The sequence below is a fragment of the Bos grunniens genome, chromosome 13 (genome assembly GCF_055505025.1).
Source record: "Bos grunniens cultivar Pamir isolate PY7600 chromosome 13, Bosgru_T2T1.0, whole genome shotgun sequence".
Classification (NCBI taxonomy): Eukaryota; Metazoa; Chordata; class Mammalia; order Artiodactyla; family Bovidae; genus Bos; species Bos grunniens.
Window position 1 is genome coordinate 44,633,339 of NC_141177.1, and position 14,606 is coordinate 44,647,944.

At 50.7% G+C, this 14,606-nt stretch overlaps 1 protein-coding gene and 1 long non-coding RNA gene across 6 annotated transcripts in view; both read right to left on the reverse strand.

The window, feature by feature from the left end:
* SLC24A3 (solute carrier family 24 member 3) overlaps positions 1-6,663 on the reverse strand; it is a 429,713-nt gene extending 423,050 nt beyond the window's left edge. Inside the window, exon 1 of one of the 2 annotated variants that reach the window (XM_086333740.1) lies at positions 5,500-6,663. In XM_086333740.1, the coding sequence (XP_086189866.1) occupies positions 5,500-5,953 (454 nt within the window). In that variant the 5' untranslated portion in view covers positions 5,954-6,663. The remainder of the gene's footprint in view (positions 1-5,499) is intronic. The other variant, XM_086333741.1, reaches the window with a different exon arrangement.
* A 5,198-nt stretch (positions 6,664-11,861) lies between these two features.
* Positions 11,862-14,606, reverse strand: part of LOC147360882 (uncharacterized) — an 83,342-nt gene continuing 80,597 nt past the window's right edge. For all 4 annotated transcript variants that reach the window (XR_015139455.1, XR_015139453.1, XR_015139456.1 and 1 more), the window contains one exon: positions 11,862-12,508. This is a non-coding gene — a long non-coding RNA (uncharacterized LOC147360882). The remainder of the gene's footprint in view (positions 12,509-14,606) is intronic.

A 14,606-nucleotide genomic window follows, 5' to 3' on the forward strand; every position in this document is an offset into this window, starting at 1 on the left:
ACCCTTCAGGGTAAAAAAAAAAAAAATCTTCCCACAAGGACTCAAGACTCACAAGAGGAGGAAATCTTTGAGAAAAATCTGGGTTGATGAGCAGCTAAGAAAAGCCAGGAGGAAGGAGACACATCTATATATGTTTAGGCAGAAAATAGAAAAGGTTGAAAAGGAATGTTTTTCTAAAATACTGCTTCTATGAAAGCAACCTTCTGTTACTCCTTCACTCCCCAGTCGACTGGAAAAGACAGAGTGGCTCCTGCTTTCCATTTGTGTCCTCTGAGGCCGGGGCTATGCAGCTCTGATGCGGGCGGCTTCAGTTCAAGTCCTGCCACTGAGTGAAGTGCCTCTGATGGAGGCACCCACCTTTCTCAGGTCAGGGTGAGTCTATGCAAAATAGGTAACAACATCAAATTTGCTGGGTTGAAGGCAGAATTAGAAATCATGAAAACTAGTGTGTGCCTGTAAGCTGGGCTCTGACATACAGTCGCTGGGTTTCAGCACAGGCACTGTCGCTCAGACATCGAAACAGCCTCCACACCGAACAAATGCCTTTTGAGCATCTACTCTGGGTAGGGTGACGGGGTGACAAAGGTGAGAAAAGTTCACAGGGCCCCTGACCTCCTGGGAACTTAGACTCTGGTGAAAAGGAGATGTCATAACGAATACATAATCAAGTCATAACGAAATATATAATTGCCAACTGCAGGAACGGCTACAAAGGGAAGACAGAGTGTGTTCAGAGAGCAAACTGGGGATCCAGTCTGGCCAGGAAGGTCTTGGTCCCGGAAGTGAAGGGTGAAGGATAAACTGCAGGGTGGTGACAATGTGACCTGCATGTGCTATGGGTCTGGGGTCGGGTCTACGGAGCAGAAGGAAGGCCTGCCCGGCCAGGGGAGAGGGAAGATAGAGTTTGATGAGAGTCCAGCCAGCCTCGACCCCTGGGAATCTACAGGAGGGACTGAAAGGTCATGATCAGGGCCCTCCGAGGGATAGGAAGCCACAAAGCTCTGCCACTGAAATCTGAAGCTCAAGTCCCACTGCGGCCACTCTTCACATACCATCTCTGGACCCCCAACCAGGAAGACGAGCAGCGGTGTTACCATGATTGGGTGATCTATCAATAGAAATTGTAAACACACTCATACAGATACACACACATATGCACACATATATACATCCATACACACATATGCATACACATATAACATATAGACACATATATACATACTTGTGCATATATGCATACACCCATATATACACATTTATACATATACACATGCACGTACACACAGACGTGCACACCTATACGTACATACACACACGTATACATGGGATTCCCAGGTGGTGCTAGTGGTAAAGAGCACACCTGCCGATACAGGAGACATAGAGACGTGGGTTTGATCACTGGGTCGGGAAGATTCCCTGGAGGAGGGCATGGCAACCCACTCCAGTATTCTTGCCTGGAGAATCCCATGGACAGAGGAGTCTGGTGGGCTATAGTCCATAAGGTTGCAGAGTCAGACACAACTAAAACAAATCAGCACGCATGCATACACACATAAATACATACACACATACTCATATAAACATACACACACATATACATACTCATGCACATACATAAACACACAAATACATACACACATATACATATACACTGCACACACATATACCACACTACATATATATACATAATCACACACATATATACACACATGTATGTATGCATGTGTGTATATGTACACATGTATATATTATCTGCCTTTACCATCTTGGGAAATATATACAATCACTCCTAAGTCATCATCCCTTTGGATCCTGTTTTTTCCCAAAGACAACCACAACAGCACCTTCCATCACACATGCCCACCTTTCTATATGTCCTGACACTCCTCTGTTGAGTAAGTGGTTGCATCTATGTCCCCTCTCTGTGACTTCGGGTTGACATCTGTCACTTCCTTGATCAACAGAAAACAGTGGCAGTGGTACACACGACACCTGAGGCTGACACATAAAAAGGCCAGGCACATCCACCTTGTTGTCCCGGAGCCCAGCTGCCATGTTCTGGGGAAGCTCAGACAAAGGCACGTGGAGAGGCTACATGTAGATATACTGGGTGACAGCCCAGCTGAGGGCCCAGCCAACAGCTGGCATCAACACCACACATGGGAGTGATGCTGCTTTCAGACGACTTAGGCCCAGCTGTCAGGTCACCCAGTCCTTGAATGTCTCCACCTGAGACCCCGACACAGCCAAGCAGAGGCCAGTCCTCCCCACCAGGCCCTCCCTAAGGCACTGCCACAAAGAATCCTCAAGTAAGAACATAAAGGAGTCGTTTCACACCATTATTTTGGAGTGATCTCTTATGTGGCAACAGTAACCAAGCCAAAGAGTAGCTCCAAGTTTACACATATGTATAATTTTCCTTAATCACCATTCACCACCCTACAAATCTCAAGAGAGAGGATGTCTTCAACCACTCCCTCCAAAGGACCTCTGGACTTTGTCCACACCACTTTTGGAAAAGGAGGACCAGGTTCCTGACTCCAAATAAAAATTAAACACTTTTAAATCACTCAAAACACACAAAGTAATCCATTCAGACTGCAAAAAAAAAAAAAAAAATAGAAAGAAAAAATCTGCCTTAGCAAATTGGCTGTGAAAACATCAAAATGAGATCTTCATCAGCAACAAGTAAATAGGGCACCTTGGGCTTTCCTTCTGCACTGGAGGCTCAAGCGTCTGCAAAGAGTGTGCTCAACTTGAATGTAGCAACGCATAGAAAGGGTACTCGGCCGGGGCCTGGCACTGGAGAACGTGCCAAATTCCAGTTAGCATTATTACTGCTTTTGTTGTTGCGAGAATTAACATTTCCCTTTATTCCAGTGTTAATTCTTCCTGACTTAAGCCTAACAATGCTCCTGTCCCATCTGAGGAGAGAATCTATACTGAGTTTCGTTAGGGGTTCCTAAAAGGGATCTCCAATTCCATACATCAGAAACGTTATTTATATAATACACCTGCTGTACACCTCTATTTTGGTTTGGTAAAAGAACTGTCCTTTTTATTGGAAAAAAAAGAAAAATCAACGTGTGTTAGAAAACAGGCTTCTGAGAAGTTACACTTAATCACTGCATGGTTTTCAAGGTAAATAAACAGAAGCATCACCTTTGATCATTATGAAGGTACCACTCCCCACGTGGTTATATAAATATTACAAGCTGCCCCAGAGAGTGGCACAAACGCTGGGGGACAGAGATGGGATCAAAGAGCCAGGTCACCTCAGGTTCATCTCTTCCTCTGTTCCTCAACTGCTATGTGACTGTAAGTGAATCGCTTGGCCTCTCCAAGTCAGAGTGTCTTCAAAACTAGGCTACATTCCAAACTTTTTATTCATACTGAAAGGACCCTCAAGCAGAGGAGCTCCTAAGTTAGTAAAAGTCACTATTCAGATGGTTAGGTATGCTGAATGGCAATCCCTTAAGCAAAATAATCACTTGCAGATTCACACATGTTAATTAGTATCTTAAAAATTATTTCAAAAAACCTGGGCCTTGAGCAATCTTGCTGCGCATCATGTAATGAAATTATCAATATCTAGTGGAAGAAAAGGTGATTTGAGACAGAATTACAACTTGCATGCCATCCAGGGGGCTCAATGGCACACGCTCCCCTCCCATTGACATGTCACTGTTATCTTAAGTTGCTGGGGTAGGGGTCTTCTCAGGCCCCATATTTATGGGAGGGGGTGTAGAGGAGGTGAAAAGGCAGAAGGAGAGAGACTAATCAGGGGAAGGATGGAAGATAGGGCTGTACACTGGACCCAAATCTGAGTCCCTAGCAGGGACACTTCTGTCCATCCTCAAATGACATCTAGTCACCTAGCTTCAAGTCTGCAGAGTGTCTGACACCCACTTCCTCCGAACATCCCAGCTTTCCTCGGGCCCAGGAAGCTCCCTGCCACTGATGGACTTAACCATCTGGGTCACATTCCCCACTGAGAAAAAAATGTCTTTTGTAGCCTGGAAAGTGGTAGGAAGTCTGTGGCCTGAGAGCCCTGACCTGTAGGAAGATGGCGGGTGTGTAACTGACTTGAAACGGCCCTCTCCATAGTATGGACTGGCTTTACACTTGTCAAAGCTGCGATGATGAAAAGGGGGTTAATGAAAACCCTCCTCCTGAGACAAGGCCAGGAACTGCTTCTGGCAGATCAGACTCTGCCCTTGGAGAGTCCAGCCTCCCTCACTGGGCACCGTCCACTTTCGGATGTCAGTCCCCATGGCCAGACAGTCTAGGATCCTGGAGAAACGCAGAGAACCAGGAGTCTCGAGGGCTCCACTGAGGACCTGGACGGGCTCTCTCCTATTACCATATATGCTGAAGTCTGCTAAGACCTGAACCAAGACCCACCATCCACTTTCCCCACCAGGCAGGAGCACAATCAATTGGGGAAGGTCCCTTTTTTAACTGATTGTACCCTTAAGTATACTTGAGCATCACTATCCAAATGCCTGCCTTCTGCACTTCATAACCCCTTGTATTGGAGCTCCGTGGATCTTAACATCAAAGCATGTATCTGTCACTGTTTTCCCTCCAGAGCATTTCCGTATCTGTTTTCCCACCAAGCGCGCCACTGGAGGAGCCGGGATAGAAAACCGCTTTACAAGAGCTATTCTTCCAAGCCTTTCCTCCGTTTCTCTGACAGCTGCACACCCAGGGTCCAAACTCTTGCCCGTGAACAACTGTGCTGAGCACAATTCTTCAGCAGGTCTATTTCAGCTCAAGAAAGGCCGAGGGCAAAAATAAGACAGAAGTTGTGTGCCGGGAGGGCGCACCGCAGGGCACCCTGAAAGTAAGGTACAGACCATCGGCGGTCCCGTCTAACGGCTTCATCACGCGTTGCAAGTCTGCAAAAGGGATCCGTGTTCCCAGCGAGGGACCAGTGGAGGAGAACCAGTCGCAAAATCTAGCCCGGGGCGCGGGGCGGGGGGGAGGGGGGGCAGCACTTTTTTCCTATCATTAGTTCCCGGGCACCTGTTCTAGAAAGAGGGGGATGGAGCTTCCGAAGAAACAGGCAGTCCATCCCGCCTGTTCTGTTCGGAGCACTAACTGTGTTCACGGGTCTACCAGCCCTCTCCCTGCCCTCCCTCCACAGGCCAAGGAGTTGCACAGGTGGTCACGCGCGCAGGGGCCGAAGCTCACCAGGACAACTTCACTACTGCCCACGGGGGACCTGTTTAGGGGTTAGAGTCCCCACTGCTGCCTCCCTCAGTCCCTCCAGCTCGTGGCAGGAAGCGGGGCAGAGCCGGGAGGCACAGGTGACGGTTCCCAGGGCAGCCAGGCGCCCAGCGTGCCAGCCACGGTCCTACCAGCGCCCCGCGCCCGCGCGCACGGTCCTCGCCTCCCGGGCCCCTCCGCCCGGGGCAGGGGGCGTCCCCAGGCCTGGACGCCCTGCGCCGCCGCCAGAGCCGCAGCGCCCACTCGGGGCGAGCGGCGAGCACTCACCGTCGTGGTCCCGCATGCTCGACAGCGACCAGAGCAGCAGCGCCACCAGGGCCAGGAAGCAGACCTGGCTCAGAAGAAGGTCCCTCCGGCAGCTCCGGCGGCGCTCACGCTCCTCCAGGTCGGGCGACGGCATCCTCTCCGCGCGGCAGGGCAGCGGCCCCGGCGGGGTCCCCGGCGGGCGGCGGCCGCTCCGATCGCGGGCGGCCGCAGCGCGGCTGGTGGCGGGAGGCAGCTCCGCGCGCGGCGGCGGCGCGTCCTCGCTGCGCTCCCGCCCGGCGGCCGCCGCCGCCGCCTCTCCTTCCTCCTGGCGGCCGCCGCGGTTCTCCCGATCTCCGTCCTCGTCGTCGCTCAGTCCCTCCTCCTCGTCGTCGTCGTCGTCGTCGTCGTCGTCGTCGCCACCGGCCCGCGCCGCCGCCTCCGGGCGCTCGGGGTCCCCGTCCTCCTCGCGCGCCATGGCTCCCACGCTCGGCGTCCGCGCTCGGCCTCGGGCGGCGGCGCGGCGGGGGCGGCGGGGGCGGCCGGGAGGCGGGGGCGGCGGCAGCCGAGGAGGAGGAGCGGGGAGGACCGGCGGGAGGAGGGCCCGCCGCGGGCCAACTCGGCCGGCGGGCGAGGCCACCCGGGGCTGCTCCGGCCTCGCCGGCGGCGGGAGCGCGTCGCAGGGCCGTCCGCCTACTCCATGGTCCGCGCGCGGGGCCGGGGCCGAGCCGGGGCCGGGGCCGGGCCGAGCGCGCCGGGAGCTCGGGGCGAGGCGGGAGGCGGCAGCCGGCGGCGGCGCGGCGGCTCGGGCGCGGGCGCGGGCTGGGGGCAGCGGCGGGGACGCGGCGGCGCTGGCCAGCCCGGCGGAGAGGGGGCGCGTGGGGAGGAGACTGAGCCGGGGAGGGAGCCCCGCGCGCGGTCCTGCGCTCGTGCCGGCGCGGGAGGGCCCCCTCTCGGGACACACGCGCCGCCGAAAGGCTGATCTCCGGGGGGAAAAGGGTTCGCCCGAAACTTTTTGAGGAGCGGAGGGTCTCTCCCGCCCCCTCCCCGCCCTGTGCGGGGAGAGGGGCGCCGCAAGTGCGCTTGGCTGCGCGCGCCGAGCCTCCGGGCTCGCTTCCTCCCGCGGGCCTCCTGGGTTTCCCTCCGCCCCTTGTGGGGATCCCCGTGCGCGCCCGGCTCCGGACCTGAAACAGGACTCCCCGAGGCTCTTTGGTTCGCTGGGGGTGTCCTGGCTCCCCCCTCTGGCCCGGGCTCACACTTCACTCGGAATAGTCCTGTACCAAGCCTCCAGGCTGTGGCCGAGGGAAGAGGGTCAGGGCGGCGCGAGGGGCCCCGGCCAACCCCGGGACGAGGCTCCTGACCTTCCTGTCGCCGAGAGCAGTCAGGCTGCCCCCAGTTCTGCGGTCAGAGCCCTAATCCTCGCACTCCCCAGCCGCCACTTGTGCTCCAGCCCTCACCTGCAGCGTTGCAGAAGATGTCCTTTAGAGAGGACACCCGGTGGTCTCAGGTACACCCACCCTCCCTCCTGGGGTTTCCAGCTTCCCCAGTGCCCGGTGCCTCCCTTGAGCTGAGGCTAGGATGGCGGATCTAGCCCCAGAAGGAGATGCCTCTATGGTGGGGCTGAAAACAGAATTGAAGTGAAATGAAAGTCGCTCAGTCGTGTCCGACTCTTTGCGACTCCATGGACAACGCAGTCCCTGGAATTTTCCTGGCCAGTATACTGAAGTGGGTAGCCTTTCCCTTCTCCAGGGGATCTTCCCAACCCAGGGATTGAGCCCAGGTCTCCCACATTGCAGACGGATTCTTTACCAGCTGAGCCACAAGGGAAAACAAAAGAGTTTGTTCAAAAAATGATCACTAGAACCCAGGTGTTGGTTTCTCACTCCTAGGTCTGGGAGGATCCACAGAGCCCAAGGGTGACCCCACCTATGGGTGACCTCCTAGCCCAAGCTCCCCAGATGACCCCGCCTCAGCATCGGAGAACAGCAGGTCATGGCCAAGGACAAAACAGACCTTCCTAGGTGGCTTCCTCACCACAGAGAGATCATCTCACCCAGCATGCCTGAGAGCTCTTGCTTCCTGCGTGTATCATTCCTTTAGTCCTTTCTCAGCCTGGCGTCTCCCCAGAAGCACCTCCCCTACCCTGCCCTTGTTGACCCTTCTGCTCCTGTTGGTTACCAGGTACCAACCATGGTAGGAGGATTTAAACCCTGAAAGTCCCTGGGGAAGGGGAGGCGCTCCAGTCTCATCACCTTGATCAACATTCAGAAGAAAGTTTAGGAGCTCAGAAAACTGTCCTTTATTCAACTAACCAGGAAAGACACTCGCTTTTTCTCATGTAAATAGGAAAAATAAAAGTGAGAGAGGGAATCTGGAACTAATTGGGTTAGGGAATGAGCCACAGGCACAAGGAATTGAGTAATATGGGGGTGGGAGAGGTGTCAGGAAGAGAGCAGGAGGGCAGAGGGGAGGAACTAAGAGTTGGCAATGCCCTGGAAGTGCCCTGGGCACGTGCAGGGAATGAAAGAGCAGAAGCCAGGTGGGGAAAGAGAGGGGAGGGAGACAGAGATGGAGAATCCTTCTTAGGCATGCTGAAGTGATTTTTTTTTTTTTAGTTCATCTTCATTTCAACAGATTTCACAGCAAAGTGGGTATAGCAGAGACAAAGACCCCTGAGAAGCCCAAAGAAGGATGGGTGCTTCCAGTCCCTAGCCTGACAGCACCTGCCGTCAAGGGCTCCCATCCCAAGCAGGGGTGGCTCCTCAGCCGGAAGAAAGTTTCCTTCTAGGGTCAGGAAAGCCCCCTACCCTCCCTCCAGCGGGCACCCTTTGGGACTGGGAGTTGGGGTGGGAGAGCAGGTTCTCACATCCTCTGCCAACCCCGGAGAAAGGAGACAGATCCCGGTGGACTCTTCCCACCTGTGTTTGTCGTACCTGCCCTCTCCCAGTCTTCAGAAGCTCCCCCCAAGAAACTGGATTTTGGAAGGAGCCGGAACTAACTTATGTGCTATTTATCTTTCACCATCAGGATCCTCGTCAATCCTGAGGCAGCTTTCGCCTTTTATTTCTTAATCTGTTTGCATTTGATCTCACATTTTATGCAAAGAGCCTCGGGGAGAAAATCCCAGGCCCTGGTACAGTCGTCTGAGAATTCGCTTGCTTGGAAAGAGAAGCATCACCCCAAGATGTGCCAGGGCCTGCACCCTTCCAGGAGCAAGACAGGCGTGGGTACGAGGCCCCTACACAGCCTGGCAGCCTGGGCTGGGTGCTGGTGTCACCATCCATGCCCTCTTTTTAACCTCCAAAAGCATTCCACGCAAAGACTTTGGACTGGATATGAGGGTGCAGAAGTGGTTCATCTTTCTCACAGATCTGCCTCGATCACAAAGGACCACGTGCACAGACATCAGCCCAGAAGCGAGGCCCGGCCACCAGGGTCTTCTGTGTCCCCCGGCCTCGCTCCCAGGCTCCAGGCGCTCTCTAGCCCACAGTGCCCACACCTGATAGACCTGTTTCCACAACAAAGCAGGGTTGCGTCTCCATAACACCAGACAGTGCCAGTTGTCAGACAAGCCACCGGCGAGAGATGGGAGGAAGAGGGTGGGGGAGGAAAGGAGAAAATCAGAGGAGCCACTTGCTGGGTGAGGTGACAAGTCAGCCTTCTGGGCATGACTGGCTCTTACCCAGGGAGGCGAGGCCTGAGCAAAGAGAGGGAAGACACTGGGTGTTCACAGAACACCTTCAACACTCTAAGGCCATGTGCTGGTGGATGGCGGGGAGTAGGGGAGCGACTTGTGCATAGGGGAGCCTAGGACAGCCCTTGGACATGACACCTGTTCACACCAGACTAGACACAGACTCCCAGGCCTCCGGTCTCGGGACAGGTCTGGTCAACCACGTCCCTGGCCGAACAGACCAGCTGCGCTTCACCTCTAGACATGTCGCCTGCACATCGGGCACTCAGAGGCCAACAAAACCCCAGCGTCTCCGAAGAAGGTCTGACTGCTGATCCCCTCCTCGTTCTTGTCCAATGCCTTCATCAAAAGGCTGGTAAACCTGTTCCTTTAGATGCTTCCTGGGGTGTCGGCACTTCAAAGAGCACAGAATCATCACTCCTGGACAAGTGTGAGTCCACGCTGCAGGTCAGGAGGCTGTGGGAAGGCCCTGTCCACAATCTGGGGCTCGCAGGACTTGAAGCATTCAGTTAGAAATGAACTTAAAAGAAGCTGCTTGTTCTATTTATTTATTTTTTCTTTTTTTAAAGTTTTTATGGGAGTATCCTTGATTTACCATGTTGTGTTAGTTTCAGGTGTGCAGCAATCGGTTATTTTACAATTGTTTCCCATTTTTGTACTCTTTTTCAGGCCAATGGTCAGTGTTTGTTGGGTGCTTTTGACTCACTTCATGGATGTGACTGTAGTTTTTTTTTTTCCCCCTACCCGTGGACCAGAGTCATTATCATAGGTGCCCATCATCTTTTTTTAAATTTACTGAGGATTATTTACATATAGTAACATGCACACGGCTTTAGCACTTAGCTCAATGACTTTACCTATTCATGGACAACCTACTTGAGTTTCAGATCAGGACGTAGAGCATTCTCTGGCCCCCTCATGCCAACCCCTCCTTGGACAATAACCCTCTGAAGGTAACCCCTCTTCCCTGCTCTCTCTCGTGGGTTATGGGTGCCTGTCCTTGAACTTCAGGTGAACAGAGGCTCCTTTCGCTCAGCCTTGTTTCCATGGGATCTGTCCACGTGGATGTGTAGGGCTGTGAAGGTTTCTTTTCGTGCTGTGTATGTGTACATTGTTTTTTACCTAATGCTTCAGCTCCCTTCCAAGTTTAGTGTAAGCCAAGAGTAACCACACCACTGCCTCTGGATCTGAGACAAGTGACCTCCCAGATTGGCTCACTTTAGAAGGAACTTCAGCTGAAACTGAAACAGTCATGGGCTGCCTCTCAAACCGGTTACATGACCTAAGGGTAATTGCAGGACAGCAGATCAGCTGGCCAGCTTAGGGGTCAGGCTTTTAAAGACATGCCTAGAAGAACTGCTATGATGTGCATAAAATTTGGAGGCTGCTTTTTATGGAAAAAGCACAACCCATTTCTTGTACATTCTTTCCATCCCCTTTTTCTTCTAAATGAGAAGAAAGTAGAATTAAGGTGCCATCAGAAAAGACGGCTCCCAAACTCCGAAGCAGGGCCATGGAGGGTCCTTTCAATCCAGCATTAGTGGGTATAAACAGTACAAGGGATCTTGTTGGAAATGTTCACTCCCAGCCCATCCTGAGGAAAAGGATTCAGGAGGCCTGGAAATCTACATCATTCAGACATTTCCAGGGACCCATCTGTGTTAAAGTTTGAGATCTGTTCTAGAGGAAGGGACAGTGCAGCGCGTCTTTTTGGTGGATCCTGGAGGAGAAAAAAAAATCTGAAAAGGGAAACTATGTTACCCAGTCCCTTTTTGTCCAGATTTGTAATTGACTTGTTTTGGATATTTGGAAGAAATAGAGAAAAGAGAGAGGACACAAGCATACCCTGTAGCCAAGGCTATATATTAATCTCTCTCCTGTTTCACAAATGAAAAAATCCTATAAAAAATAATCCAGGGAAAATAATAAAGAGGTTACAATTTTAAATCCTCAGAAGACAAAAAATAAGCAATTACAGTTTGAGCAATTTTCTCATTCTATGAGAATCGTTCAGAAAGAAAACATGTAAACCCACTCATTTTCTTTTGGCACTGTACCCTAGGACAGGTAGCATGCTGAGTGTGGCAGGGGCACTAAGAAGGGACCTGGGGGCCTGTTTTTGTAAAAATATAAACGTTAGGCTTAGGAATCCTGTTTTGAATGACAAAGACAGATGTGTAAAGTGTTTTGTCATTTTTGGTTTCAAAATCTCATCCTGATCAACTACTGTGATATATTATACATCTTAAGTAGCAAAAGCAAGATGCATTATGAACTGTATACTGTCAGTGCTGCAAAATTAAGCAAAATCACTTGCATGTCTCCCTCTATATACTTTAATATAAATATATATATATGTGTAATATATATACATATGTCTGTGCTTAGTCACTCAGTGGTGTCTTACTCTTTGCAACCCCATGGACTATAGCCTGTCAGACTCCTCTGTCCATGGGATTTTTCAGGCAAGGATACTGGAATGGGTTGCCATTTCTTCCTTCAAGGGATCTTCCTGACCCAGGGATTGAACCAATGTTTCCTGTGTCTCCTACTTTGGCAGGTGAACTCTCTACCACTGAGCCACCTAGGAAGCCCTATATATACAAACATACATATGGTCAGCAATGGTTACTTCTAAATGTGGGATTTCTGGATTTGGGGTGGAAGTTAGTGACCAAGGAGAGACTTTCACTTTTTATTTTATATTGGGTTTTATTTTTACAATTGTTTTTCTGGCAGTAGCCTGCCCTATTTTTCTAATAAAAAAAAATAAAGAACAATTAAAAGAATCTGCTCACGTGTAAGTAGTTAGGATGCTGCTGCTGCTGCTAAGTCACTTCAGTCGTGTCTGACTCTGTGAGACCCCATAGACGGCAGCCATCAGGCTTCCCCGTCCCTGGGATTCTCCAGGCAAGAACACTGGAGTGGGTTGCCATTTCCTTCTCCAATGCAGGAAAGTGAAAAGTGAAAGTGAAGTCACTCAGTCGTGTGCGACTCCTAGCGACCCCATGGACTGCAGCCTACCAGGCTCCTCCATCCATGGGATTTTCCAGGCAAGAGTACTGGAGTGGGGTGCCGTTGCCTTCTCCAAGTAGTTAGGGTAAGTTGACTTAAATTAAGGGAATTGACGTGACCTGATTCTGGCCTTGCCCGCTGTGTGAGTCCTGTGCTGACGGCTTGATGCCCAAGGTCGCAGGTTGGGTGGGGAGTTCTGTAGGAAGCAGATCGTTCATCGAATTGGGCTGCAGATCCACCAGCCAGCCATCTCTCTGCTCGCTGACAATATGAAAGACAATTGACAAGCCTTCCTCCGAAGGATGTTGGCTGCAGGGAGACCTTCTGAGGATACATAACATTCAAAAGAGACCCAAGTCAGTCACTCCTTGCACTTCAACAACCTGTGTTATCCACATGAGGGTCCTCACAGCAAACCCTGCCTCCCCCACACCTGGAATCTAACCACAGATTGGAATGCACTTCCATTAGAGCCCAGCTCAACTGCCAGGGTAACATCCCAAGATCTGTTAACACATGGCCCATCCCCGAGTCCCTGTCATGGGAAAAAACCTGAGGTCAGGGTCTGAGACAAGGGGATTTCCCACCCCCCACCCTCCCCTCCCCAACCGTGCTGTATGGGTTTCATTATCTCCTTTGATCCTCCTGCCACCCAAGGTGAGGCTGACAGTCCACACGGCTGGCCTGGAAAAACTGTGGCGCCGCGCCCCCTGGTGGCAGAGGCAGACATGCTCCCGGGGTTGTGTTAATAATGAGCCAGGTCATGAACTGGTTGAGCTTCCTCGGACTGGATCCACGTTTCTGCTCAGACAAATCTGACATTGGGCATGACCGGGGCGTCGCAGGCAGCACTCCATTCCTCCAGAGTTTGTTTCATGAGCGAGGTTTCCTTACATTTTTACTATCAGTTGTACTGCCTGAAGGTACTTAAATATTTCACTTGTTTAAAATTAAATCCCCTTTGGAAATGTACACCTGAGGGAAACAGGCCTCCTAGGTAGCTTGACCTTTCCAGTGACTTAGGGTCCTTGCCGCTTACAATGTTGACCATGGACCAGGAGCATCTCCTGGGAGATGCAGAATCTTGGAGGCCCATCCTCCTACCCCGCGGGCTGGCTGCCTAAGAATCTGCATTTTAATAAAACCCACAGATTTCTGTGTATGTTAAAAACAGAGAAACACAGATGCGGTTGGGACTTCCTCTTAGATGAGATGACTAGGACTTCATAACTTCCCCTATTTGTGGCTAGCTAACAAATTATAACACTCAAGATTACATGTACCATTTTGTTCAACTTGCTGTGTCTCATTTGCTTTTAAACACTTCTTAAATATGGAAAACCAACAAAGCCAAACTCCTAAGGTTTAAACATTCAAATCAGTCTACAAGCAATAGATTCTGAGGTCCTGAGGTATAAGAATTCCAGCTACACCATTAAACGTTTAGCTGTGAATAGCAAGTCCCTCCAATCCGGAAAATATTCAGAAGAGGAATTTCTAAGTTAAATCCCAGGCCGGGCATAAACTATGTTAGTTCACACCACCACCGGTGTACAAGGCACAAAACACGGTCTAAATTAAACTTTGAAAAAGCAGTGTGAGAATTTGAGACTACAACCTTATGTTGATATAATACTTTTTCTTTCAGTGCTTCTCTGCGTAGTCTGCATAAGTCATATTCTCATTAAACTATTATGTCCAAAAATACCAAGTTTTCAAGTCAGATGATAAAAATGATCAAAGGAATGAAAAAACTAGTCCTTTGACAAGTTAAAATAGAGTGTAATGATTTCTTTTAACTTTTTGCATGCTTGCATGCTAAGTCGCTTCAGTCATGTCCAACTGTTTGCAACCTTATGGACCATAGCCTGCCAGGCTCCTCTGTCCATGGAATTCTCCAGACAAGAATACTGGAGTGGGTTGCAATGCACTCCTCCAGGGAATCTTCCCGATCCAGGGATCGAACCCAAATCTTTTATACCTGCTGCATTGGCAGGCGGGTTCTTTACCATTAGCACCACCTGGGAAGCCCTTTAAACTTTTTATTTTGAACTAATTTTAAACTTACAGAAAGTTGCAAAAATAGTTCCTGTCATGAACTTCCCCTAAGGTTATCACATTGGGTATCTACTGCACAATAATCAAATCTATAAAATTAACACAGGGACTTTCCTGTGTTAGGACTTTGCCTTCTAATGCAGGGGATGCAGATTTCAATCCCTGGCCAAGGAGCTAAAATCCCACATGCCTGAGAGCCAAAAAGCCAAAACATAAAGCAGAAGCAATATTGTAACAAATTCAATAAAGACTTTTAAAATGGACCACAAAAAAAATCTTAAAAAAGACTAAATTACCACAGTTATACTATTGCTAACAAAATACAGACCGTATTCAAATGTCATCACCTTTTCTGCTAATATCC